General features: G+C 38.1%; 2 protein-coding genes across 8 annotated transcripts; one reads left to right on the top strand and one right to left on the bottom strand.

Annotated features, from left to right (window-relative positions):
* The first annotated feature begins 896 nt into the window (after positions 1-896).
* LOC148068387 (NLR family CARD domain-containing protein 3-like) lies at positions 897-16,928 on the top strand. Of its 7 annotated transcripts, XM_087804451.1 has the most exons (15): positions 897-1,015; positions 2,579-2,669; positions 2,738-2,872; positions 4,993-5,127; positions 5,598-5,667; positions 5,817-6,009; positions 6,128-7,898; positions 9,037-9,213; positions 11,152-11,325; positions 12,898-13,071; positions 13,687-13,860; positions 15,059-15,232; positions 15,295-15,468; positions 15,766-15,803; positions 16,396-16,928. In XM_087804451.1, exons 1-14 carry the CDS (start codon positions 976-978, stop codon positions 15,770-15,772), a joined length of 3,489 nt encoding a protein of 1,162 aa, XP_087660577.1. In that variant the 5' UTR covers positions 897-975; the 3' UTR covers positions 15,773-15,803; positions 16,396-16,928. The 7 variants fall into 7 exon arrangements, with proteins under 7 accessions (XP_087660577.1, XP_087660579.1, XP_087660578.1 ...); XM_087804453.1 differs by lacking the exon at positions 2,738-2,872; XM_087804452.1 differs by lacking the exon at positions 4,993-5,127.
* Positions 16,929-20,807: 3,879 nt separating this feature from the next.
* Positions 20,808-24,442, bottom strand: hce2l1 (high choriolytic enzyme 2-like 1). The gene is made up of 8 exons (XM_087804598.1): positions 24,371-24,442; positions 24,261-24,306; positions 24,136-24,195; positions 23,917-24,069; positions 23,738-23,855; positions 23,485-23,663; positions 22,168-22,249; positions 20,808-20,964 (listed from the first exon to the last, which is right to left on the bottom strand). Exons 1-8 carry the CDS (start codon positions 24,440-24,442, stop codon positions 20,808-20,810), a joined length of 867 nt encoding a protein of 288 aa, XP_087660724.1.
* Positions 24,443-27,062: the final 2,620 nt, after the last annotated feature.

Genomic DNA, 27,062 nt, shown 5'->3' with positions numbered 1-27,062 from the left:
TCACCTCTTTTGTGCAATACTTCACATACATTTTGTAATAGCTTTGTAATTACAATTGTGATGATCGCCAAATTCATGTCACTTATGAAGTACCTTCATATCAAGTTACTACACTCATTCGTTTTTTAAATTTCTTGAAATCTCTTTCTCAAGAATCTTTCACTTCCTGCCGTCTCCTTACTGCCATAACAATGTCGAATCCTCTTTGTCCGAAAGTCAACAGAACCTGGAAAACATTGTATTAATGAAGTCGTTTGATTCTAATCATTTGAAGTGTAAAATCTATTGAAAAAGATTCTTCAATTCAAGAAGTGACTTCATTAAATGAGATTAATTCAAAGTAGTGTTTCATAGTTAATTAATAAGTCCAATGAATTAAATATTATCCACATAAATGTAATAGTTTCCTTTGGACTAAGACTCAAGGATGGTGCTCCTTTTCTTCAGGTAATTTTACCTAGAGGCAATTTTAAATTAAATCTACCAGAAATTTGTTGTTCTGCAAATAAAAGTTTGTATAAGGGTTATAAACAATTTAATTTTAAACAATTTCCCTGGAACTGTGCAACCACTCTTGAGGCTTCCCCGTTACTGCAGTAAAAGTCAAAAAGTACATAGTATCAAATATCAAACGACTTTGGCTATTTTTATTTTAAATGAACCCTTCTTTCCATTTTTTTTTCCAGACAAAGCAACCAGAATTGAACACACCCACCGTTGCTGTAAGCCAAATAATAATGTGACTCTCTGCTCATAAACTAGTCAGATTTCTGTGAATGAAAGCACGTACAGTCAATAAAATCTTGACAATGAACCAGAACACAAGGCTTGGTAACAGTCTAACAAGAAAGACCGGTTTCAAGAGTCACATGCTTTTATTTCAGTCTAACCCTTGATACCAGCGTCAGAAGGAGTCGATCAGTGTTTTCCCTGTTCCATCAGTTCTGGTCAGAAGAAGCTGAATTCTGCTCCAACATGGACCTGAGACCACAGAGAAAAGGAAAGCTGCAGACAGGTCAGTGACTCTCTGACTCTCACACAAGTCAGCAGTTGATGAAATGAAATGAATCACAACGAGACGATCCATGTTGATGTTTTCACAAACAACTGCAGCTAAATCTAGAAATGATGACACTCAATCTGTGTGTGTGTGTGTGTGCGTGTGTGTGTGTGTGTGTGTGTGTGTGTGTGTGTGTGTGTGTGTGTGTGTGTGTGGGTGTGTGTGCTTGGGTGTGTTTGTGTGCGTGCATATTTGTTTAACTTCCTGATGTGGCAGTTGTGAAGAATCGAGTCTTTTTCAACCACTGTGACTAATTTGTCTATAAATATTCTTTATCAGCAAATAATATACTATTATTGTGGGTCTGTGCTGTTGTAGTGACTGTGAGTGTGATCATGTGAGTGTGTATTGTTAATATAGACCAGAAGTACCTTATAGTCGGTCACAATCTACCGGTTGAGCCGTGACATAATATAATATGAAATAAGAAAAAAGATGAGAAGCAATTGGTGCAATAACCATTTATATGATGTGCACATCAGCCAATCAGAGCTCTCTTCTCTTTCAGTGTGAGCGCAGCAAATTTTATATTTATCAAGAATAATAATGGCGTGAAACTTGACTTCCTGACAGGTTTGAAGGTGTCCTATGTACATATTTACTGCTCAGATCCATGTTTATAAAGAGACACATTAATATCAATATTGATTGAAACTAAACACATGTTTGTAGATACATGAGTGGATGATAAATTATTTGCAAAATTAAAAATATGTTTCTCATTCACTAGAATAATGATCTTTATTTATTAGGACAACATGATCGATGTATACTGAGTTGTTTTCCAGGCATTTCACACAGTTAGGAAAAAACGATTAGTAATTATAAGATTGTTTTTATAATGTAACAAACACTGTGGGATCCTACAAGTCTTCTCTATGAGAGTCACAGACGTTCTTGTGAAACAACATCACATCAGTCAGTTATATCAAAGTGAAGCTGCAGAATGAAAGCTGATAAAGCCATTTTCCTTCATGTGATCACGTGATCGGAGCGATATCCTTAAAAACGCACATGTATAAATACACCATCACATAATAACTACATGCAAAGAAAAAACGTTCATTTTAACATAGTAAGAATAAGCGCAGGTGAGCCACAAATTCTAATGAAGCTCAGAGACGATCAGACCATCATCATCATCATCATCATCATTACAGTGCTTTACGTTTCTGATTTACAACAAGCAAGCAGTGTAATAGCCTGTAATGACACGTCTGTTGGGGCGCACTACAAGCCTGAGACCCCAGTGTGGACATAGATTTTACTGAGCAGAGAAGCTGCTAATGCTGGATAAAAGATACCTCTGCTAAGGAGCAGATCTTTCTGACTTGACACTCTTTCAAAAAACATGCTCCATCTAACACTGCCTGTAGAGGGCGGAGAACGTGTGAAGTCGAATCTGTTTTCCTCTAATGAAAACAGGACATTATGAAAGGATTGATTATAGTTTGTACACTATGAGGCGAGAACAACTTATGATGTTGCCAAGAATCTCATGAGTGTGTTTGTGTGAAGGTGAAGACTCTGCTGAGACTCATGGTGAGGACAGAGACTCCTTTAAATACCCTCAGTGTGAGGAGCACGATGAAAAGACCAGTACTCAGAGGTGAGACAAGGACCTCCAAGATTGTCCTCCATGTCTTCATTCTCACTCATTCTACTTCTGTGTTCAAGATCCAAGCAGCAGCAAGAACCTGCTGGACCTGGACCAAGATCTGGACCAGAATTCAGCTGTGTGTCTCTGAAGAGTGATCGTTCAATGGAGAAATGGATTGACTTCAGAGGAAGTGAAGAGTCTCCAGGTGTGAGGTGAGAGTGAACAGTCTACCAGGTTCAAACTGACACATTAAACCAGAGCACTTTACTTCACGAACAACACCAGCAGGGGGAGATAAAGACACAATTAAAAACCTCATAGGTATGAAGCTATTTTTGTCTCACTAATATTTGTAACTGCACAGAGGTCGATCTGCAAATACACAGTGTGTTGTGACATCCACAAATGTAAAATTAATATTTGTAACTTTTATTTTTTATTTACAGAACACTTGTACTTAAATATATATATATATATATATATATATATATATATATATATATATATATATATATATATATATATATATATATATATATATATAGTAATTATATCATTCAATGTACAAAACAAAAGTACATTTGTAAATATATTGTGTGTGAAAGTACAAAATGATTTTTCCTGTTTTTTTTTATTGTGTTTTGTTGTTTTTTATATATTAATTTAATATGTCCAGCTTGTTCTCTGTAAAAACATGTTCTTTCGAGGGCCACGTAAAAGCGATCGTAAAGCTTGTATTTTGTTTGACTTGAAGCCGCGAAAAAACGACCGGTTGTAGGTACAAATTCTGTCCCCCCTACAAATTCTGTCCCCCCACTTCCTACGTGATGACGTCACACGCTGCATATGCGAATGTCTCTTTAAAATATTTTTTATGGGTTAAAGAAACGTCAACAGAACGTTTACATGATACTTTTTACCACATAAAACATTTATATTGACAAACAGACGATCTTCGTCAACATAATCACTTTCCGTTCGTTCATCTCCTGAGCTGTGTCTCAAATCGCATACTACTCTTAGTATGCTAGAAGTTAGTATGCATCAGTTTAGTGTACGTACTAACTAGTACGCAAATTCTCCACAGATAGTATGTCTCAAATCAAACACTGCCGCTATACACTAACCGGAAATCACATGACCGCTTCTTCTTCTACTACTATTTAACGATGTTTCAACCAGCTGTTTGGACGCTATCGCCACCTGCTGGCAGCACGTTTTGCAAGTTTGAAAAAGAAATAAAGAAAAAATATGAGAATCTAAATAATCGCGAGATATTTACGCTGGTATCAGCACCGAAGACGTGTCATCCTTCTACTGCTGCGGAAAATGCACCTGTAAGTATATGCATATATATGCATATATATATGACGTAACTTCCGTTTAAAACGTCACTAAGATGGCGGCTGTTGAGGTTGGTTAGTGTCCATCAAACCATGCTCAGTTTTGTGGGCATGTTAGTACGGCAATTTAGTGTGCATGGCGCACTAAATTTCGCATACTAAGAATTGAGACGCACTAACGCACTAAAAATACTTTTAGTACGCTAGTATGCGATTTCAGACACAGCTCTGGTCTGACGACACACGTGACTTTGACACCAACAGGAAGTGTCCGCACTTCATGTGACGAAGCCGCTGATTGGCTGAAGCCGTTTTACTAATAATAACGCACAACTGTACAATGCAATACAAACATTCGAGTTCAGAAATAATTTGCTTATGTACATTTAATAATTTATTTAAATCGGGAAGAAAAAAAATCGAAATGAAAACTAAATAATAACTGAGGTGTTTATGATCCGAACTACAGACAGGTAGAATGAGTTATTGAAAGGGAAATATTCTAACATTTTTGTTATTTGAAAAGCGAATTATTTCGGGCCAACTTTACTTAAGTGCTTTAAAGCTGTTGGTTCTAGTCATGGGCCATTCAGGCTAGTGACGCCACTGGAGCATGAACTTGAAAAAATATCGGTGGCTTCATAAACACAGACATTACTTTCTTCGTCACTGCTACCGTAATGTTCTGTCATTACGCGCACTACAAATCTAGCGTCTGATGGTTTGACTCAGATCGTTTTTTTGTTTTTTTTTAAGATTTCTTTATTGAATTTTCAAAGTAAAGAAAAACGTACCATAAACAAAGAAGGAAAAGAAAAACAAAAGATACAGACAAAACAACAAAAGCTCAGACCAAAGTTCAGTTGACATTTCTCTTCTTTCAGGGAAGTCAAATAAACTCAACATTTAATAAATATGCCTAGCTTGTTCTTTCAAGAGGGCCACATAAAAAGTCAATCCCTTGATCTCATTCTACTTCTGTGTTCAAGTTCAAAGCAGCAGCAAGAACCTGCTGGACCTGGACCAAGATCTGGACCAGAACCCTGCTGTGTGTCTCCGAAGAGTGATCATTCAATGCCTAAATATATTGACCTCAGAGGAAGTGAAGAGTCTCCAGGTGTGAGGTGAGAGTGAACAAGTGTGAGTCTACCAGGTTCATACACACATTAAACCAGAGAACTTTACTTCACTCACAACACCAGCAGGGGGAGATAAAGACACAGTTAAAAACCTCAAACGTTGCTTTCACAGTTGTAGTGCAGAGGTGGACATGTGCAGCAGTGTGAGGACATCTAGTGGTTCAGCTGGTGAATAACAGGATAGAAAAAGATGAGAGTTGATCAGAGTTGTGTTTTCATCAAGATCCAGCAGGAGGAACCATAATATTCTGGACTGTTGTGAGTCTTTGAAGAATAAGACCAAGAAGAATCATTTTAATATTAAAATATTTAAAATAACCAGTTTGGCTTGACAAGATTTAAGTTCTAATGGAGATGTATGTGGGTTTTAAAAGGAACCTTCTAGTTTACTTATGATCAGAACCTTCAACACGACAAGAGTTTATTTACAGTCTGATTTCATCCCTTCTTCTCAGAGTGGACCATCAGAACTCAGAGCTTCTCATTGGTCAGCAACATCCCTCACAACTGGAAATCAAACGGCTGGTATGTTCATGAGCCAGAGGAGGTCCTCATCCTAGAGGTTCCTTCTGTTCATCATCATTCATCTGAATCCAAGTTAAAGCGTCTGGTCTTTGTGGTTCTTGAGATGATCCACTATCACTCTGACTTTCTTCTCTGTGATTCTGTTCCAGTCACTGGAGAAAAACTTCTACAATTATATGCAGAAGGAGCTGAAGAGACTCTGGAGGTTTGTGACTCCAGAGACTCCACAGACTGAGGAGGAAGATGATAAGTGGAAAAGCATCAGAGAAGAATTCCTGAAGATCACAGTTCATCTCCTGAAGGACATGGAGGAGGAGGATCTGGCCGAGCGTCTGTGGAGCAGTAAGAACATGTGAACAAACATGATGAAGATGAAGAACACTTGCATCAGATCTGAAGATTTTACTCCATTTTCACCTACTACAATCTTCTGACTCGTATGACTTATGTCTTCATTCAGGAAGTCTTGGACAACGACTGAAGAGGAGCCTGCAGAAGAAGTTCCACAGTGTGTCTGAGGGGGTCGCTAAAGCAGGAAACTCTGCTCTTCTGAATGAGATCTTCACTGAGCTCTACATCACTGAGGGGGGCACAGACCAGGTCAACCAGGAGCATGAGGTCCGACAGATCGAAGCAGCCACCAGGAATCAGACCAGACCAGAAACCACCATCAGACAAGAAGACCTCTTTAAAGCCTCACCTGAACGACCAATCAGAACACTGCTGACGAAGGGCGTGGCTGGCATTGGGAAGACCCTCCTGACACAGAAGCTGACTCTGGACTGGGCTGAAGACAAAGCCCACCAGAACTTCCACTTCTTATTTCCTTTCACCTTCAGAGAGCTGAACCTGCTGAAAGAGAAGAAGTTGAGTTTGATTCAACTTGTTCATCTTTTCTTTCCTGAAACCAGAGAATCCAGACTCAGCAGCTTTGAAGGACTACAGGTTCTGTTCATCTTTGATGGTCTGGACGAGTGTAGACTCCCTCTGGACTTCCTCAACAGTCGGCCCCTGATAGAAGCTACAGAGACCACCTCAGTAGACGTCCTGCTGACAAACCTCATCAGGGGGGATCTTCTTCCCTCAGCTCGTCTCTGGATCACCACACGACCTGCAGCAGCCAATCAGATCCCTCCTGAGTGTGTGGACATGGTGACAGAGGTCAGAGGGTTCAATGACCCCCAGAAGGAGGAGTATTTCAGGAAGAGGTTCAGAGATAAGGAGCAGACCAGCAGCATCATGTCTCACATCAGGAGGTCACGAAGCATCTACATCATGTGTCACATCCCAATCTTCTGCTGGATCGCTGCCACAGTTCTGGAGCACATGTTGAATAGCACAGAGACAGGACAGCTGCCCAAGACCCTAACTGAGATGTACATCTACTTCCTGGTGGTTCAGTTCAAAGTCAAGAAGCTGAAGTACGACGGAGGATCTGGGACTGAAACAGTTTGGGATCCTGAGAGCAAGAAGATGATGGAGTCTCTGGGAAAACTGGCTTTTGAGCATCTGCAGAGAGGAAACTTGATCTTCTATAAGTCAGATCTCACAGAGTGTGACATCGATATCTCAGCAGCTTCAGTTTACTCAGGAGTGTTCACTCAGATCTTCAGAGAGGAGAGAGGACTGTACCAGGACAAGGTGTTCTGCTTCAACCACCTGAGTGTTCAGGAGTTCCTGGCTGCTCTTCACGTCCACCAGACCTTCATCAACTCTGGAGTCAACCTGATGGAATCAAAACTGACAGAAATCGACAAAAGTCCAACAGAAAGGTTCTACCAGACAGCAATAGATGAAACTCTAAAAAGTCCAAATGGACATCTGGACTTGTTCCTGCGCTTCCTTCTGGGTCTTTCTCTGCAGACCAGCCAGAGTCTCCTTCCAGGTTTGTTGACACAGACAGGAAGTAGCTCCTGGACCAATCACAACACAGCAGAGCTCATCAAGAAGAAGATAAGTGAGGATGTGTCTCCAGAGAGAATCATCAACCTGTTCTACTGTCTGAATGAAGTCATGGACACTTCTCTGGTGGAGGAGGTCCAACAGCAGCTGAGATCAGGACGTATTTCCACTTTTCTAATGTCTTCTGCTCAATGGTCGGCCCTGGCCTTCATCTTACTGTCCTCAGAGGAACATCTGGACGAGTTTAACCTGAAGAAATACACAATAAATGGTTCAGAAGAGGTTCTTGAGAGGCTTCTGTCGGTGGTTCAAGCTGCAAACAAAGTTCTGTAAGTTGTTCAAACATTTCTGATGATATGAACTAAACATGAATTTTTGATTTACTCTTTGATGATTGTTGTGTTTGTCATCGTGTTTAACAAATTGATTCTAATTCAGACAAACCTTCCTCAAATATTCATACAATATGTGATGGTGATTTTATGATCTAACTAGTTCAGTCTTGTCAAATAGAGCATTGAAAAGTATGAAGTTACGTAGTTTATAAAAATATCATCTTAATAAATCATTGTAATATAAACAAACAAGCGTCAACTTTAAATGAAAATGAATGATAATCAAAAGAACATATTTCAAAGTTGAATGTGGTCAGAACGTGGGACTATCACAGCACTAACAACTTCTGTCTCAATGTTTTCTTCGCTTGTTGCATTTTGTGTTTGTTCATCTTCAACTGAAGGACATGAAACACACACACTTTGCTGAGTTCATCATTCTGCAGCTGTTGACCAATGACAGAAAGTCAACCACTGACATGCTTTTATTCTGTAACTTGCTATTGGTTCATCCTTCTTGGTCAGGGCCCTCTCATCCCTGATGCATTCAATTGATGTGAGACAGAGGATCAGTGATGAAAACATAGATTCTGAAAGACTCAGAGAAACACAACACAAATACATGGACACATGTTTAAAGATTAAGAAGAGTTTTGATTCATGTTTTATGATCAAGAAAAAGGATGTCAGGTCAGCCTGGAATTGAACCCTCAACCTGTTGCCCACTGGTTCAGAAGAAATTAGCAGAAACATGTGGCCTCATTAATTATACTGCGTATACACAAATGAATGTGTACAAAACATTTATTTACAGAAAATAAACTTGAAGTTAGCATGTGTGCTTCACAGAAGCTCTGAGCCTAATTTCTACAAAATCTTCATCTTAAATTCAAATGAATATATAAACAATAAAACAGCAGATCTTTGTTCACTTATTAAGTATTTTGTACACGTCAGTATAAATTTCACTTCCTGTTGGAGCAGTTGAATCTATTTTCAGCTCATGAACTGAATATTGAAAAACATTTGCTTTGTTTCTTATGCAAATAGATCAGTGTCATCAGAGAATTGAATGATTGAATTTAACATTTAATTTTATTGAATTGTTGTATTTATTTTTATTTTTTCACAGGCTGAGCAGATGTGAACTGTCAGAGAGAAGTTGTTCACTTCTGTCCTCAGTCCTCAGCTCTCCGTCCTCTAGTCTGACTCTACTGGACCTGAGTCACAACTACAAGCTGCAGGATCCAGGAGTTGAGCTGCTGTCTGCTGGACTGAAGAGTCCACACTGTCGCCTGGAGACTCTCAGGTCAGAACATCATCTTTTCTACATCATCAAAGCTCAAATGTAAAGTCAGAGGTGGAAACACGAGTCAAAGTCTGTCATCACTTTGTTCTTCAGTGAAGCAGCTCATAGATACATTTGTATGTTTGTGTAGCAGGTAAAGATGTTACGTAGTTTATAAAAATATAATCTTAATAAATCATTGTAATGATAAAAAAAACAAGCGTCAACTTTAATTGAAAATGAATAATAATCAAAACAACAGTCCTTGCATATTCTTTATCCAGTGTTCTCGCGTCATCTGTCTCGTAGAAGCCAAAACACTTTAGAGTGGAATCTTGAGGTTTGTCTTTGATTTGTTTTCATTGTTTGTTTTTCCACCGTTGTTGTCTCTGTTCTTCTCTTATGGTTCATCTGTTGTTCATGAGGTCTACGACTATTTTAACAGTCGACTGGTCACCAAATATTGAACCATTAAGTCGACTAATCTCATCATTCTTACATTTTTCTTCAATTTATCATGAAGTTTCTTTAATGAAACAAAACTACTTTACTTACTTTAAGTTTCTTTTGAGGCTAAATATTTTCATAAATGTACATTGAAGCCAATAAGTTTTGTTTGTCATGTCTTTTACTGAGACTCCAATTCATTCAGCAACAGTCCAAACCAACAGAGTCAAAATAACCATCAACGGTGACTTAAAACATAAACAAAAAATAGCAGATTTTTGTTCACTTAATAAGTATTTTGTACACGTCAGTATAAATGTCACTTCCTGTTAGAGCAGTTGAATCTATTTTCAGCTCATGAACTGAATATTGAAAAACATTTGCTTTGTTTCTTACGCAAGTAGATCAGTGCCATCAGAGAATTGAAGGATTGAATTTAACATTTCATTTTATTGAAATGTTGTATTTTTTTAACCATAGAATTATTTTCTGAATAATTTAATTCAATAATTTAAATATTGAAATGTTGGTTTTGTTTTCATTGAATAATGGAATAATTTTTAACACAAAGAGTTTAATATCGTAATTTATAATAATTCAAAAATAAATAATCTTAATTCAATTATTTTTCTTACACAGACTGATATGTCTATTACAGGCAGAGACCACAGATTGATCTTGAGATGGAGTTAAATACTTTTTAAACTCCACACCTTAAAACAAAGTTGACACATTCACAAAGCGCTTAAACAATCAAAACAATACTCAAAAAAGTACATACTTTAAAGATCAAGACGAAAAGCGCTATATAAATAAATATTACTTACTTACTTACTTACATTGTCAGGAAAATATCTAAATAGATGTTTTGATGTTTTCACATGATCGTCTATGTGTCACATGAAAGGCTGAAAGTACGATCAAGTAGCTCTTTTGGTTTGTCTGGTGACTGTGTTATACCAGCATTTATATTAGATTTTAAACACTTTGACATTTTTATAATGAATTTTAAAGGATACTTGTTAATTACAATATTAAACTCTATTTGTGAAAAAACATTTACTCATTGTTTAATATTATTATTATTCAATAAAAATAGATTTAAACTTTAATATACAAATTATTTTATTATTTAAATTTCGATTATTCAAAAAACGAATTCAACATTTGAAAGGTTGAAACCATTCAATATTGTGATGTCACTGATATACTTCCATAGTTTCTCTTCATCTGGTCCATCAACATCAAATCAACCATAACATGAACACATTCAATCAAACACTTGTTGATGATCAAAAGTCCAGCATGAATCAATGACGTGTCAATAGTTGGTATCAAAGGTTTGAAAGAAACTTTGACTGAACTATATTAGAGAGGAAGCAGACAACAAACCACAACTGAAGATCTTATCAATGTAAATAGTTGAGTTTGTCTTTAAATAAACTCTTTCAATTCTTGTCAAATAGAAAATTAAAAAAAGTCACTTGTTGATGAAACTCGTCTCTTTCACAGGCTGATCAGGTGTGAACTGTCAGAGAGAAGTTGTTCACTTCTGTCCTCAGTCCTCAGCTCTCCGTCCTCTAGTCTGACTCTACTGGACTTGAGTAACAACAGCCTGAAGGATCTAGGAGTGGAGCTGCTGTCTGCTGGACTGAAGAGTCCACACTGTCACCTGGAGACTCTCAGGTCAGAACATCATCTTTTCTACATCATCAAAGCTCAAATGTAAAGTCAGAGGTGGAAACACGAGTCAAAGTCTGTCATCACTTTGTTCTTCAGTGAAGCAGCTCATAGATATATTTGTATGTTTGTGTAGCAGGTAAAGATGTTACGTAGTTTATAAAAATATCATCTTAATAAATCATTGTAATGATAAACCAACAAGCGTCAACTTTAAATGAAAATGAATAATAATCAAAACAACAGTCCTTGCATATTCTTTATCCAGTGTTCTCGCGTCATCTGTCTCGTAGAAGACAAAACACTTTAGAGTGGAATCTTGAGGTTTGTCTTTGATTTGTTTTCATTGTTTGTTTTTCCACCGTTGTTGTCTCTGTTCTTCTCTTATGGTTCATCTGTTGTTCATGAGGTCTACGACTATTTTAACAGTCGACTGGTCGCCAAATATTGAACCATTAAGTCGACTAATCTCATCATTCTTACATTTTTCTTCAATTTATCATGAAGTTTCTTTAATGAAACAAAACTACTTTACTTACTTTAAGCTTCTTTTGAAGCTAAATATTTTCATAAATGTACATTGAAGCCAATAAGTTTTTTTGTCATGTCTTTTACTGAGACTCCAATTCATTCAGCAACAGTCCAAACCAACAGAGTCAAAACAAACATCAACGGTGACTTAAACCATAAACAAAAAACAGCAGATCTTTGTTCACTTAATAAGTATTTTGTACACGTCAGTATAAATGTCACTTCCTGTTGGAGCAGTTGAATCTATTTTCAGCTCATGAACTGAATATTGAAAAACATTTGCTTTGTTTCTTATGCAAGTAGATCAGTGTCATCAGAGAATTGAAGGATTGAATTTAACATTTTATTTTATTGAAATGATGTTGTTTTTTTAACAGTGGAATTATTTTCTAATAAATGTAATTAAATTATTTGAATATAAATTATATATTGGATTTTAAACAAGTTCACTTTTTTATATTACATGTAAAAGGCTACTTTTAAAAAAGAATATTGAATCTCGATTTTTTTTTATTATTATTATTCCAATAACAATTTTAAACTCCATGTGTGAAATAAAACTTTTAATAAATTAAAAAACATTATTATTATAACTTTTGAATAAAAAATAAATCCAACCTTTAATATACAAGTCATTTAATTATTTAAAATACAAATTATTTAATTATTTAAAATTAAATTATTCAAAAAACGAATTCAACATTTGAAAGGTTGAAACCATTCAATATTGTGATGTCACTGATATACTTCCATAGTTTCTCTTCATCTGGTCCATCAACATCAAATCAACCATAACATGAACACATTCAATCAAACACTTGTTGATGATCAAAAGTCCAGCATGAATCAATGACGTGTCAATAGTTGGTATCAAAGGTTTGAAAGAAACTTTGACTGAACTATATTAGAGAGGAAGCAGACAACAAACCACAACTGAAGATCTTATCAATGGAAATAGTTGATTTTGTCTTGAAATAAGCTCTTTCAATTCTTGTCAGATAGAAAATTGAAAAAGTCATTTGTTGATGAAACTCGTCTCTTTCACAGGCTGAGCTTCTGTGAACTGTCAGAGAGAAGTTGTTCACTTCTGTCCTCAGTCCTCAGCTCTCCGTCCTCTAGTCTGACTCTACTGGACCTGACTAACAACAACCTGCAGGATCTAGGAGTGGAGCTGCTGTCTGCTGGACTGAAGAGTCCACACTGTCACCTGGAGACTCTCAGGTCAGAACATCATCTTCTCTCTTCATGTCTGGTCCACAGTTCATCTGGTTTCTTGTCTCTCAGGAGAAATGAAGATATAAATAAATGTCATGTTTCTAATATCTGGAGAGAAACTAGACAAGTGTCGTCTCAGCTCTTGTTTCCTGGTTGATGAAGCAACAGAGCCAGATTTACTTGTTCGCAGACGATGTGTTGATAAATGTCACTTCCTGTTGAAGTATTATTTATTTTCAGCTCATGAACTGAATGTTGAAAAACACTTTATTTAATTGAATTTGATTAATCAAGATCAAGTTGGTCACATGAAAACATTCACTGAAATACTTGTTCATGTTCCAACAATTCAGCATAAATCAATGATGTCTCACTAGTTTGTAGGAAAGTCTGTTATTCCAAAGTAAATATTTAACAACAAACCACAACCTCAACATTGCTGTTACTTCTTCTTCATGTTTGTGTTTCTGTCATCATGTTGAACATTTCACCCTCATTTATACCAACCTGATAAATATTCAAACAAACATGTGACCATGATCTTATGAATGTAAATAGTTGATTGTTTTTAAATAAAGAATTGAAAAAGTCACTTGTTGATGAAACTCGTTTCTTTCACAGGCTGATCTACTGTGAACTGTCAGAGAGAAGTTGTTCACTTCTGTCCTCAGTCCTCAGCTCTTCGTCCTCTAGTCTGACTCTACTGGACCTGAGTCACAACAACCTGCAGGATCTAGGAGTTGAGCTGCTGTCTGCTGGACTGAAGAGTCCACACTGTCACCTGGAGACTCTCAGGTCAGAACATCATCTTTTCTACATCATCAAAGCTCAAATGTAAAGTCAGAGGTGGAAACACGAGTCAAAGTCTGTCATCACTTTGTTCTTCAGTGAAGCAGCTCATAGATACATTTGTATGTTTGTGTAGCAGGTAAAGATGTTACGTAGTTTATAAAAATATCATCTTAATAAATCATTGTAATGATAAACAAACAAGCGTCAACTTTAATTGAAAATGAATAATAATCAAAACAACAGTCCTTGCATATTCTTTATCCAGTGTTCTCGCGTCATCTGTCTCGTAGAAGCCAAAACACTTTAGAGTGGAATCTTGAGGTTTGTCTTTGATTTGTTTTCATTGTTTGTTTTTCCACCGTTGTTGTCTCTGTTCTTCTCTTATGGTTCATCTGTTGTTCATGAGGTCTACGACTATTTTAACAGTCGACTGGTCGCCAAATATTGAACCATTAAGTCGACTAATCGCATCATTCTTACATTACAGGGTTTTTTTTCATTGAATAATGGAATAATTTTTTACACATAGAGTTTAATATATATATTATATATTGGATTTTAAACACTTTCACGTTTTAAAATTAAATTGAAAAGGTTACTTTTTAAAAATATTGAATCTCGATTTTTTTAATTTATGATTCCATAACAGCATTAATATTGAATTTTTAAACACTTTGACATTTTTATAATTAATTTAAAAGGATACTTGTTAATAACAATATTAAACTATATGTGTGTAAAAGGTTTAACTCAATTTAAAAATATATTATTATTTTTCAATGAAAATAAATTCAACCTTTAAAATACAAATTATTTAATTATTTAATATTCAATTATTCAAAAAACTAATTCAACATTTGAAAGGTTGAAACCATTCAATATTGTGATGTCACTGATATACTTCCATAGTTTCTCTTCATCTGGTCCATCAACATTAAATCAACCATAACATGAACACATTCAATCAAACACTTGTTGATGATCAAAAGTCCAGCATGAATCAATGACGTGTCAATAGTTGGTATCAAAGGTTTGAAAGAAACTTTGACTGAACTATATTAGAGAGGAAGCAGACAACAAACCACAACTGAAGATCTTATCAATGTAAATAGTTGAGTTTGTCTTTAAATAAACTCTTTCAATTCTTGTCAAATAGAAAATTGAAAAAGTCATTTGTTGATGAAACTCGTCTCTTTCACAGGCTGAGCTGGTGTCAACTGTCAGAGAGAAGTTGTTCACTTCTGTCCTCAGTCCTCAGCTCTCCGTACTCTAGTCTGACTCAACTGGACCTGAGTGACAACAGCCTGAAGGATCCAGGAGTGGAGCTGCTGTCTGCTGGACTGAAGAGTCCACACTGTCACCTGGAGACTCTCAGGTCAGAACATCATCTTCTCTTGGTTCTGATAAGTTTCTAAAAGTGTTTCTCCTTCATTTAAGTCTGTCAAGGTGTCAGATCTCAGAGAGAGGTTGTTCTTCTCTGGCCTCGGCTCTGACATTGAACCCATCCCACCTGAGAGAACTGGACCTGATCAAGAATCATCCAGGAGGACCAGGACTGGAGCTGCTTTCTGCTGGACTGAAGAATGCAGACTGGAGACTGGAGACTCTCAGGTATGAACTGAGCAGCTGAACTCACTGACTGAACTCCAAAGATCTTCAGACTGAACATTTGATGCTCAGACTCTTCATCTGAACTGAGCACATGAATCCAAACTCTGAGTTCCTCCATGTTCTCCTGCTGGACACCAGTGGAAGCATAAAGGAGACAGTTGAGACTGAGCAGCCTGTTTATAGATCCATCTTTGTTGTCATCAACAGTCATGACTGAGTCGTCCACTGAGAATGAAACAATATTCATGAAACATCTGAATCAAATTAATCTGATCTTCTGACTCTTTATTCCTCCAGGCTGTAGACCACATTGGTTAGACCTTCATCCATGAATGGTAAGTTTGATTCTATCCATTGACTTCAACATCAAAGCTCATCTGCTGTCACAGCAGTTGAAGGTCTTTGTGGACATGGACTTGAAGAAGAAGATTCCAGTACAAACGTGCAGATGTTAAAGACTCACAATTACAGTATCAAGTGAAACTCTGATTCCAAATCTTCAAGACCTTCAGCTCAAAACTCTTCAGGAGCTTCAACATCAACATTGTTTCAGTTTGACTGTCAGTGGAGAACAAAGAAATATTTCTGTCAAATGTTTGAAATCAGACGTGAGTTTGATCATCAACTCACAATGTTGAGTCACTTTAAACATCATTTCACAAATGAATCACTTCATATTGAATCATGTGTTCACTTGAACATCAGAACTAGACTAGACTCATGTTATCTACATGCTAGTTTAGCTGCTGACTTCATCTTCAAATCTGACATTCAAGATGATTCTGGGATGTTTCAGTCACATGGTTCTTCTCTCAAGTTCTCAGAAGAATGTTGACAGAACATTGACTCGTCTCAGTTTGGATCAGTATATGATCGTCAAGACAATGTTCTTCCACCATCATCACCTCATGTCTCTTCTTCTCTCAGTCTTCACTCTCACTGGACTCACACACAGCAGCGCCTCCTACTGTCCAACGACAACAGGAACTTGATGGAGGATCAGGATTATCTGGATCATCCTGACAGATTTGAAATGCTGCGACTGAGGAGTGACTACCACAGTGACTCTCAGAAGAAACAGAGGGAAATAACTTGAAGGGAATTACAGATCAACCAATCATCTCTCTCTGGTATCCAAAGGGCCAGGAGACCACAATGACAGAGAACCACAATTGCCAGATGACTTTTCAGAGTATTAAATGTTTTAAATTGTTCAATAAAATATTTTCAGGTAAAGAAAATCCAACGAAGGAAGTCACATGAAATATATATCCAAATATAAAAGTGTTTTGATGTTTATATGCTGTTTGAACATACATCTTATTATTGTGTTTTCATAGTATGTAATGTTTGATATCATTCTGATCCTTAGAAAGAGCTTGGAAAGTGATGATAAGTTAGCATTTTATGTGAGCCTCAGATCTTTCCATAACGTCAAATAAAAGAAGTGTCTTTTTTTATTTTTTTATTTTTTTATTTTTTATTTACATACCTTCACCATTTACAATGCAGTACATGTAAACTGTAACAGTCACAGAATACAATTGTATTGTCCATTCTGTGGTGGGGCATCCATTGACCATCAACAGTTTTTCATAAACAACTTAGTTGTTGGATAAATGTTGGACCCAATAAAACCAGTCTGGTTCCCTGCCAAGAGCTCATGATAACTCACAGTGGCAAGGAAAAACTTCCTGTAAGAGGCAGAAACCTTGGAAGGACCGGACTTGAGGCAGGCAGTCTCCTTCGCAACCGATCAGGCCCATGTCAAATGTATAAAATACACAGGTATACAGACTCCGGTGACGGGTGAAGATATAGAGGAGGTTGAAATGTTAGAGGTAGGTGTGTGTGTGTGTGTGTGTGTGTGTGTGTGTGTGTGTGTGTGTGTGTGTGTGTGTGTGTGTGTGTGTGTGTGTGTGTGTGTGTGTGTGTGTGTGTGTGTGTGTGTGTGTGTGTGTGTGTGTGTGTGTGTGTGTGTGTGTGTGTGTGTGTGTGTGTGTGTGTGGTTGTGTGGGTGTGTGGGTGTGTGGGTGTGTGTGTGAAGAGAGTGCAAGTAGGGACCCAGAGGCACCAACCACCCAACCCTGCATGGTGGGCAGGCAGAACCCAGTGACACCAAGAAGCCACCACACCCCCAGCCAGGCCAGAGGGCACATACCTAGCACAGCAGGATCCAGACATGGGGGCCCAAGCCGCGGCAGGTACCCGCGGGAGACCAGGACCCGGCAGGCGAGATAACCACCAGAGCCGAGCCCGACCCCAAACACCAGCGAGAAAGCGAACCACCACCGGGGGGCCCCCTGGCGGATCCACTACAGCAGCGGCAGCGAAGCCCCCCCAAAAACCCCGTGAACACGGCCAGTAGCCGGGTCGAGCGCCACCCCATGAGCCCAGGGGAACAATGGCCAAGTACCGGCTCAGGTCTTCCGGTGAGAGTTCCCCGGGTCACAGGGGCGCCATGGTTGTGTGGCCAGGGATGCCATTAAACTATTTTTTTTTTGGGCGGGGGTAATGGGGCTGCAGCCGTCCGGGAACAGCCCCCAATCTTCAAACTGTGGACCGTCCCCAACAGCCACAGCCCACCTCCTCCATGTCATGAGGGAAGTTGGGGGGCCAGCAGTATTACATGCAACAATTAAAGAAGTTTCAAAGTCGGTCAAAAGGAGGAGAAAGGGAGAGGGAGGTGAGAAGTGGATCATCTCTAGCCAATCCTGGGGCACGACTGAATGACTTATAAAGAGCAGCGCGAAATGGCTCATCCTCTCTTTTTACCTTCTCCCCCTTGACTCTTCCCTTACTCTCCTGACACGCTTGTCACTCCTGGGGTCCCATCTACTCTCATCAACCCCCGCTCCGTCTCCCCAGCCGCAATACCTTCTCAACATGCAAGCAAGCTGCACGCATCCAAGCTCCAGCAGCCAGCCAAGCAAGGCTGAACCAAGCAACCAAACTGCTATTCCAGAAAGATCTGTGCGTCAAAGACTTGTGAACCCTTGAGCCGAGTAGAGATACGTCTCTGCACCAACCATCTCTTACACCAACTCTCTCAAAGAAGATCTTTGCCAGCCTGCAACAAAGGACCAGGACCAAACCCAAGAACACCCGTCATCGCCGGATCCAGGGCCTTCATTCGTGCTCCTCCTATTCATCCTCATCCTCCTCACCCTTCTCACCTCCACTTCCTCGTCATCATCACGCCTTCCTCTCTCCTTCTAATGATGTTAGAAACTGTAACATTGTCACTCTTGCATTGATTATTGATGTGTTGGGATTTTTCAAATTGATCAGAGGTAGCAAGATTAGCTTAAGATAAGTTGTAAAGCTTTCCCAGAAGTTGACAATTGTCAAAGCCTTCAAGTCAGTTAAGTAATTAATATTGTTCCTTGCTCCATTATATCAAAGCAAGCATCATCATTCCATCACATTGTTCTTAACTGTTCTCTGTAGTCTCTTTGTTTCGTTCAATAAATTATATAAAAACTACATCAGTTGCCTTTACAATTTTTCATATTTTTGTATAATCAATTTAAGAGCCTCTTTTTCAGTAAAGAACATTAATCATGACAATAAGTAGTGACTTCAGTTAATGAGATTGATTCAAACTAGTGTTTCATAACAAATGAATAAGGCCAATGAATTAATAATCATCCACGTAAATATAATAGTTTCCTTTTGACTAGATATCAAAGGTGGTTCTCATTTCTTCAGGTAGATTCTTCTTCTTCTTAAATTTTAAAGTTAAAGAGACCAGAACTTAGATGTTCTGAAAAACCATTTTATAAGGGTATAATAACTACATTCAAAATCACTATTTAAGTTGCTACACTCTTTTTTTTTTAAATTTCTTCTTGAAATTCTCAAAATCACCATTTCTGTGCAATATTTCACATACATTTTGTAATAGCTTTGTAATTACAACTCTGATGGTCACCAAATTCATGTCACTTATGTAATAGTCAGCTACTCTTCCCAACGCTTCCGTGACGCTGAGCGCGTTGAGCGCGTTAAACACGTGACACGTTAATGTCCTCTGATTGGTTAGCACTGAGAGCGTCGAAAGAAAGTTTTGCTATCTCCGAGACGAGTCCTTCACGAGCTTCAAAGGATTTATCCGCCACATTTCCTCCATGAACTACGTGAGTAAAATTTTTTTCTAAATAATGTTGCGCTTTATGAGGTAAATAGTGGTGCTTGTCTGTCTGTGTGTCGCTTCAGTGTGTGTGCAGTTGTCGCTGAAGTGCGCGTGTGTTTGAGGGGGGGGGCGCACTTCAGTGTCTATGTGTCTGCGTGTTTGTTTCGCTGCAGTTTAATGCGACTCTTATTTTGTTTCCGAACTAAAGACGTTTATTCTGGTTCATTCCATCGGTTCTCATTCCCGGGCGTCAGAGACGCTGCTGACGCTTTGGTCTGGGCTGTTGTGTGTCCATTATTGTGCATATTGTCCACATATTTGCGACTCTCATCTCGACTTGGCTGCTGTTGTTGTTCCTCCGTGTGTTGTTGTGTTACTAAGTTTCGATGCAGAGCGTGTGAGTCGTGGCCATGGAAACCACACGGACTGTAGTCGGAGTGATGTTCATTAAATGATGATCTAAACGTCAAATGAGGGGGTTATATTTTTTATTTTGCAGCTGAACAAGTGGCTTACAAATGTGTCTCTCCTTTGCAGCATTCACACAAATATTGTAATTAATACAATTTTATTTATTTGCTTTACGTTTTCTTGATCATTATCAAAATACACATTTTTTAATCCATCACAACATAGAATCTCAATCCACAAATGTGTGAACTATTGTAAAATACACGATATTTAACAAGATAAAAAGTTGAAATCAATGTAATATTTTCAAGAATTCGCTTTTTAATATGAGTTCAATAAGAGTTATCATCGGATATGAACTCGGTTATTCAATTATAAATGTTTAATATAACATAATTATACATACTTTCTTGTGTCAATCACATTATTTTTAAGGCATCTTGAAGCACCACTTTAAATCCAAATACTTTTACACACTTTAAAACTGCTTTTTCCAACAATCATTCAGGGAGATAAATAAGTGACTCTCTAAACTTCTTGTAGCGCTCATGTCTTAATATTTGATAAAGAATGATAGTTTAGTGTCCATTTAGGTGTGCACAGCACACTGGCTTTTTACATTGTGTGTATTTCTTATTAATAACATGATCATGAGCGCAATAACATTGGACACTTTCAAAAAATGTAGAAATATTTTTTAAGAATCTGGTTCTCTACGAAGCAACGAAGGATCTGGTCAGTTAATGACACCTAAAGTGGAGGAATAGAAGAAAGTCAAATATTAAAAAGACGCTTATTCTTTCTCACAAAAAAAAAAACACCTACCGCAGCCGTAGAGAACGTTTATTTTGTGAAGATCCAGAGCACTCGGTCCATCTCTTTGACCTATGGGGATATATGGATCTGGTTTTGGGATTATTGTTGGTCCACCATCTTCAGAGAAGGCATACCTGAAGTTAAATAGGAATAAGGTATGATTAACTAGAAACATTTGCATTTACAGGAGAAAATGCAGTGGGACTCTGTAAAACTGAAATGCTTGAAAGTATAGGATTAGTATTCAAAGTAAAAATGTGTGGAAAAGGTTGAAAGAATGTGAAAACGTTGTAATAAAGTGAAAAAAGGGTTGAGAAGAAGAAAAAATAAAAGGGAAAAAAGTAGAATTTTTAGTAGTAGTGGAAGTAGAATAAGTAGAAGTAGAATAAGTAGTAGAATTAGAAGAAATTAGAAGAAATTAGAAGAAATACAGCCTTACACCCCAGCTCGGGCTCTGAGGTCTGTGGATCAGAATCTACTGATGGTTCCACGCACACGGTTCAGGACCAGAGGAGAGAAATCTTTTCAGGCTGTTGTTCCTAAGCTTTGGAACGATCTTCCTCTCTCTTTGCGCTTGATGGAGTCTACTGACTCCTTTAAGAAACATCTTAAGACGTTTCTATTTGTTCAGGCTTTTCCTTGATTTTCTGGAACTCCTGTGTTGTTCTCAGTATTATCTTGATCTTTAAAGTATGTACTTTTTTGAGTATTGTTTTGATTGTTTAAGCGCTTTGTGACCCTGGTCTGGAAAAGCGCTCTATAAATAAATATTACTTACTTACTTAAATAGTAGAATTGGTAGTAGAATAAGTAGTAGGAGTAGTAGTAGAATAATTAGTTGTAGAAGAAGGAAACATAGTAGTAAAAGTAGAAGTAGTATTAGTAGTACAATAAGTAATAGGAGTAGGAGTAGAATAATTAGTAGTAGAAGTATTAAAAGTAGTAGTAGAAGTTTAATTAGTGGAAACAGTAGTAGTTTTAGTAGTAGTAAGAAGACAAAAGTGTTTTCAAAGTTGAATGAAGTTTCTAGGTCGATGAATGTACCTGAAGGTTAAAGTGGAAGGAGTTGAAACATGAGTTGAAGAGTTTTCCTATTCAAGTGAAAAGGTAGAAAAAGAGGAATAGAAGAAAGAGTTAAAGAAGAAGCTAGAATATAGCCCGCATTTTGGGTACGAGTAGAATTGATAAAAGTTTGAGTGATTAAAAACAGAACAAAATTTGTAGGAAGAGATACGGAACAAAGTTCAGGTCAGAAGAGCAAAAGACGATCTCAAGAGTGTGACGCCTTCAGCATTCACACAAAAACAGAAGATGACTTGTGTGAAAGAGAAGCTCACCTTCCGTAATGCATGATGGAGCTGTAGTCATATGGGCTGTTCAGATTGTTTGTAACATGTTTCCTGAAATTATGGATTCGATCTGGAACAAATGTGAGTTAAGTTAACAAATGTTTTGGTTCAATTCAGACACAAAGACACAAAGAACTCCTGCTTTGAAAGCGACTGATTTACAAAGAGGGAGTAATTCAAGTAACAAGGTAAGTAACAGTCGAAACTGTCATATTAGATTTACATTTTCACAATTTCTGCTGATTTTTATTTGTTTTTAACATAATGAATCTGTTTTGATGAGAACATCTGGGGGGCCTTAAACCCAGGGGACTAAAGCAATTCCGTATTTTGTCTGATTGTCTATAAGTGTGTTCCTGTTTACCAGGTTATTGTCATGAGGTTCATGGTTTGGATTTAGTTATTATATTGTTCTTACTGAGTCCAGTGGCCTTTTATTATTCAATCAAATGTTTTTCCTTTTTATTAAGAAATTCACATTTCCACAGAACTCCTAAAGCAGATATAGGCACAAGTGCAGGGGCCGCTTTGTGGCCCTTTGACTATATGTATGCAGCCCTCATGACGTCAGAGTTGAAGTGATCTGGGTAGAACATGATAAAATGTTTATTTTTGTTATTTTATTTTTGATTTATTCAATCTGGATCTAGTTTATTTTCTTACTTTATTTATTGACCTTTTTATTTGTCCTTTTTTTGCGATTATTTCTTTAAACTCAATATATTTAAGAGAATATTGATTGGAAGAAAAGGAATTTTATATCCGTTTCCATTGTTTGTTAAGGTTTCTACAAAGGACGTAGAAACCTCAACAAACAAATAGTTTATTGGTATATTAAGGTCTATTTTATTGTTTGTCTTTTTGTATTCACTTTTTTTTGCCATCATATTTTGTTTTTTAGCTCCTCTCTTTCATCTTCACGGCCCCTCACAACAGTCACAGTATGATACGTGGCCCCTGAGAATATATTATTGCTTATCCTTGACCTAAAGGGACATGAAAAAAACAAAGTATTAATAAAAAGTATACCGTTTTTTTTTTTTCAGATAAGCAATTTTCCTAAAAATAAAAAAGTTGTTGAAAAGGTTTTTTAGTCCGAAAGTCAAAACATAATACTTTATTTGTCATGTCCCTTTAGAGCCTCCGTACATCTCCCCCAATTATTACACATGTTTTGGAGAATTGACCGTGGTCAACATAGTGATTAAGAAAGAATATTTTTATAGTTTTTTTTACATGTGTCTCTTCATTTAAAAAAAATAAGCAGCAAAAAAGACACAAAAAATAGAAAGTAGTATTTCTCACCTGCCAGGATGTTCTTCCACACAATGGTGACGTGCAGGTCTCGGTCGGAGCGCGACTGCTCGTGCACGAAACCGAGGGCGTGCATCAACTCGTGAGCGGCCACTCCTGACCACATGCAGCCGGGGGTCTGCAGAGACAAAGTCTGACTCCCTCCGGTCTGACCCAGGAAGGACCAGCAGCTTCAACGGACACAAGCGGGCTGGAATTTTAGTGACGTAGAAATAAAGACTCAACAAAGAGACGCCATACTGACCCGTATCTGGGCTGAATGTCGAGGAAGTTTCCCTCGTGGGTGCGAGGGACGAATCGGACGCACGTTCCCGCCGCGATGTCCTGCATCCCAGTTTCTACGGTGATCCGGTCCATGTCATCTGGGACGACAGACACGTTCACAGACGCCACAGACGTGATTGAAATGAAGAACGTTCCTACCGTATAACGGGGAGATGAGGTAGGGCACGTAAACGAATCCGTCCACAGACTTGGGCCACAGGCAGGTGCTGCCGGCACATGTTATGGCGCTGTGTGGAAATGAACTCGCAATATCTCCATCGATGATGGTCAGACCTCGAGGAGCCTTCATATCTGAGGGCGGGGAAAAAAAAGGATGAATTGAAGAAACTCACAACAAGCGTCGTATGAAGTACTTACTGCTGTTGACGACTAGGATTTGATCCATCGCGTTCGCTTCCTCCATGTCCATCATTTCATCTGAATATGATCAAAGATGAAGTGAAACCAGCTTCAAATACAGAGTCAATGATTGAAGAACTCACCCGAGTATTTCCTCTTCAGCCTCACTTTCCCCTCAGCGGTGGAGTTCTGCAACCAATCATCAAATATTTATAAATATAAAACGATGAATATTGATCGCCCTGGATCTCACCTGGACAGGTAGAGTCAGTCCGAGGGCGAAACACCCGAACAAGACCACGAGACGGATCGCTGTTGGCTGCATTGTCTCGTCGAGATCCAGTGGTTCAGTCGTAGAAACGATTCCCCGACTGGATCTATATACTCACTCCGGGTGCTTCTGATTGGTCGCTGGAGGAAGAACCACCATCATCATCATCACCATCACCAGCGTCCAAAGTGTGTCATCAAGTCCAAAAGTCCTGATGACCCTGAATTTCTTTCCGCACAATTCAGCAGTTTTCTAAATGAGACGTGCTCCGTGTTTGACCTGCAGACCAACAATTTGTTTCAGGCTGAGGAGGAACCGGTGATTTTGTGATGAAGTGCGAGTTGATAACAGCGCCTGGACGACCTGGAGTGCCATTTAAATGGAATGTTCGTGCTTAATAAACTGCAGAATATACAGATTTATAGTAAAAGAAAAATCGCTGACTTGCTCCTGGATGACTTGACATAAGTACCAATAGTTTGCAAAGATTGCTTAGATATCAAGATTTTTAATAAATAACATTTATAGTGAGGACATGGTTTAGAGTCTTAATCAGAGGTTTCAAACTCAATCACACAAGCGGCCAAAATCTTTTAGTCGTCTCCAAATCGTAAGCGTTATTTTAACCAAGCTATTCATGACAGGAATCTTTAGTCTCATTGCAATGTTTTTTTAAAATATTTTTCGAGGCTCAATTACCTATGTTGATCCTCCTCTATGAAACACGCAAAAAATACAAGTTTTTAAAGCGGACGGAATATTTCAGAAAAATATATACCGAGCCGTTATCCTTATTATTACATTATTGTAAGTACTTTATTGGAAGTGTGTGTATAATTGGTGACATCGATAGGCTATGAACAAAAGCTTAAATTAAACACTCGCATAAACAAGTAAGTAATTAAAGGTTATTTGTAAAACTAATTTCTAGATCAGTCACAAAGCGCTTGAACAATCAAATACAATACACATTTAAAATATATACTTTAAAAGGTAAAGACACATAAGACAAACACAAGAGTCCCAGAAAATCAAGTAAAAGCACAAATAAAAATATCTTAAGAAGTTTCTTGAAGGAGTCAGTAGATCATCAAATGCAGAGAGAGAGGAATATCGTTCCAAAGCTTAGAAGCAACAGTCTGGAAGGATTTCTCTCCTCTGGTCCGGAAGCGTGTTCAGGAACCATCAGTAGATTTTGATCCTTACACCCCAGCTCAGGCTCTGAGGTCTAAGGCTGGATCAGATCACTGATGTAAAGAGGAGCCTGACCATGAATAGATCTGAAAGTAAGAACCAGAATTTTAAAATTTATCCAGAAAGAAACTATTAGCCGGTGAAGAGTTTTAAGGATCGGAGAAATGTGAGTTCATCTACTAGAGCAGGGTCAGAGTATTGTATTAACTGTAGGCGAGACTGATCTTTCTTGTTTGGACACCAAAATAAACTGTTCCAATAGTCTAAACGAGAAGACACAGACGTCATGCTTTCAACATGAAAATGAATTTGATTTGAGCCTAAAGATCTGGCGGGCCACATAAAATGACTTGGTGGGCCAGGTTTGGCACGCAGGCCATTAGTTTGACAAGTGTGGTCCAGATGGTTACTATAAAAGAAATGAAGTAATGTATTTCATATACAGTGGTATGAAAAAGTTTGGGCACCCCTGTACATTTTCATGATTTTCCTTTAAAATCATTGGTTGTTTGGATAAAAAAAATCCAGTTAAATATATCTTATAGGAGACAAACACAATGATATTTGAGAAGTGAAGTAAAGTTAATATGATTTACAGAAAGTGTGCAAGAATATTTTAAACAAAATTGGGCATGTGCATAAATTTAGGCACCCTTATATCTTATTGATTTTAACACCTTTAGCACTAATTATTGGAACTCAAAATTGGTTTGGTAACCTCAGTGACCCTTGACCTCCATACACAGGTGAGTCCAATCATGAGAAAGGGTATTTAAGGAGGCCAATTGTAAGTGTTTCTCCTCTTTGCATCTTCTCTGAAGAGTGGCAACATGGGAGCCTCAAAACAACTCTCAAATGACCTGAAAACGCTGATTGTTCAACATCATGGTTTAGGGGAAGGATATAGAAAGCTTTCTCAATGATTTAAGCTCTCAGTTTCAACTGTGAGGAACATTGTGAGGAAATGGAAGACCACAGGCACAGTTCTAGTTAAGGCCCGGAGTGGCAGACCAAGGAAAATCTCAGATAAAAAGAGGCGAAGGGTTGGTGAGAACAGTCACAGTCAACCCACAGACCAGCTCCAAAGACCTGCGACATCAACTTGCTGCAGATGGTGTCACTGTGCATCGTTCAACTACTCAGCGCACTTTACACAAGGAGATGCTTTATGGAAGAGTAATGCGGAAAAAGCCTTTTCTCTGCACACGCCACAAACGGGGTTGCTTGAGGTATGCTAAAGCACATTTGGACAAGCCAGCTTCATTTTGGAATAAGATGCTGTGGACTGATGAAACTAAAATAGAGTTATTTGGGCATAACCAGGGGCGTTATGCATGGCGGAAAAAGAACACAGCATTCCAAGAAAATAACTTGCTGCCTACAGTCAAATTTGGTGTTGGTTCCATCATGCTGTGGGGCTGTGTGGCCAGTGCAGGGACGGGGAATCTTGTTAAAGTTGAGGGGCGCATGGATTCCCCTC

The sequence above is a fragment of the Callionymus lyra genome, chromosome 12 (assembly GCF_982586985.1).
Source record: "Callionymus lyra chromosome 12, fCalLyr1.hap1.1, whole genome shotgun sequence".
NCBI lineage: Eukaryota > Metazoa > Chordata > Actinopteri > Syngnathiformes > Callionymidae > Callionymus > Callionymus lyra.
This window is presented reverse-complemented; position numbering and strand designations above follow the sequence as displayed.

Excerpts from the sequence above, each read along its gene's own strand:
- LOC148068387 (XM_087804451.1), top strand. The coding sequence starts at position 976 with ATGGACCTGAGACCACAGAGAAAAGGAAAGCTGCAGACAG. Across the intron at positions 6,010-6,127 it reads GGCCGAGCGTCTGTGGAGCA|GAAGTCTTGGACAACGACTG; the intron begins GTAAGAACATGT and ends GTCTTCATTCAG. Across the intron at positions 13,072-13,686 it reads TGTCACCTGGAGACTCTCAG|GCTGATCTACTGTGAACTGT; the intron begins GTCAGAACATCA and ends TTTCTTTCACAG.
- hce2l1 (XM_087804598.1), bottom strand. The coding sequence starts at position 24,442 with ATGCAGCCAACAGCGATCCGTCTCGTGGTCTTGTTCGGGTGTTTCGCC. Across the intron at positions 23,856-23,916 it reads CCTCATCTCCCCGTTATACG|ATGACATGGACCGGATCACC; the intron begins GTAGGAACGTTC and ends CTGTCGTCCCAG. Across the intron at positions 22,250-23,484 it reads GTGGAAGAACATCCTGGCAG|ATCGAATCCATAATTTCAGG; the intron begins GTGAGAAATACT and ends CATTTGTTCCAG.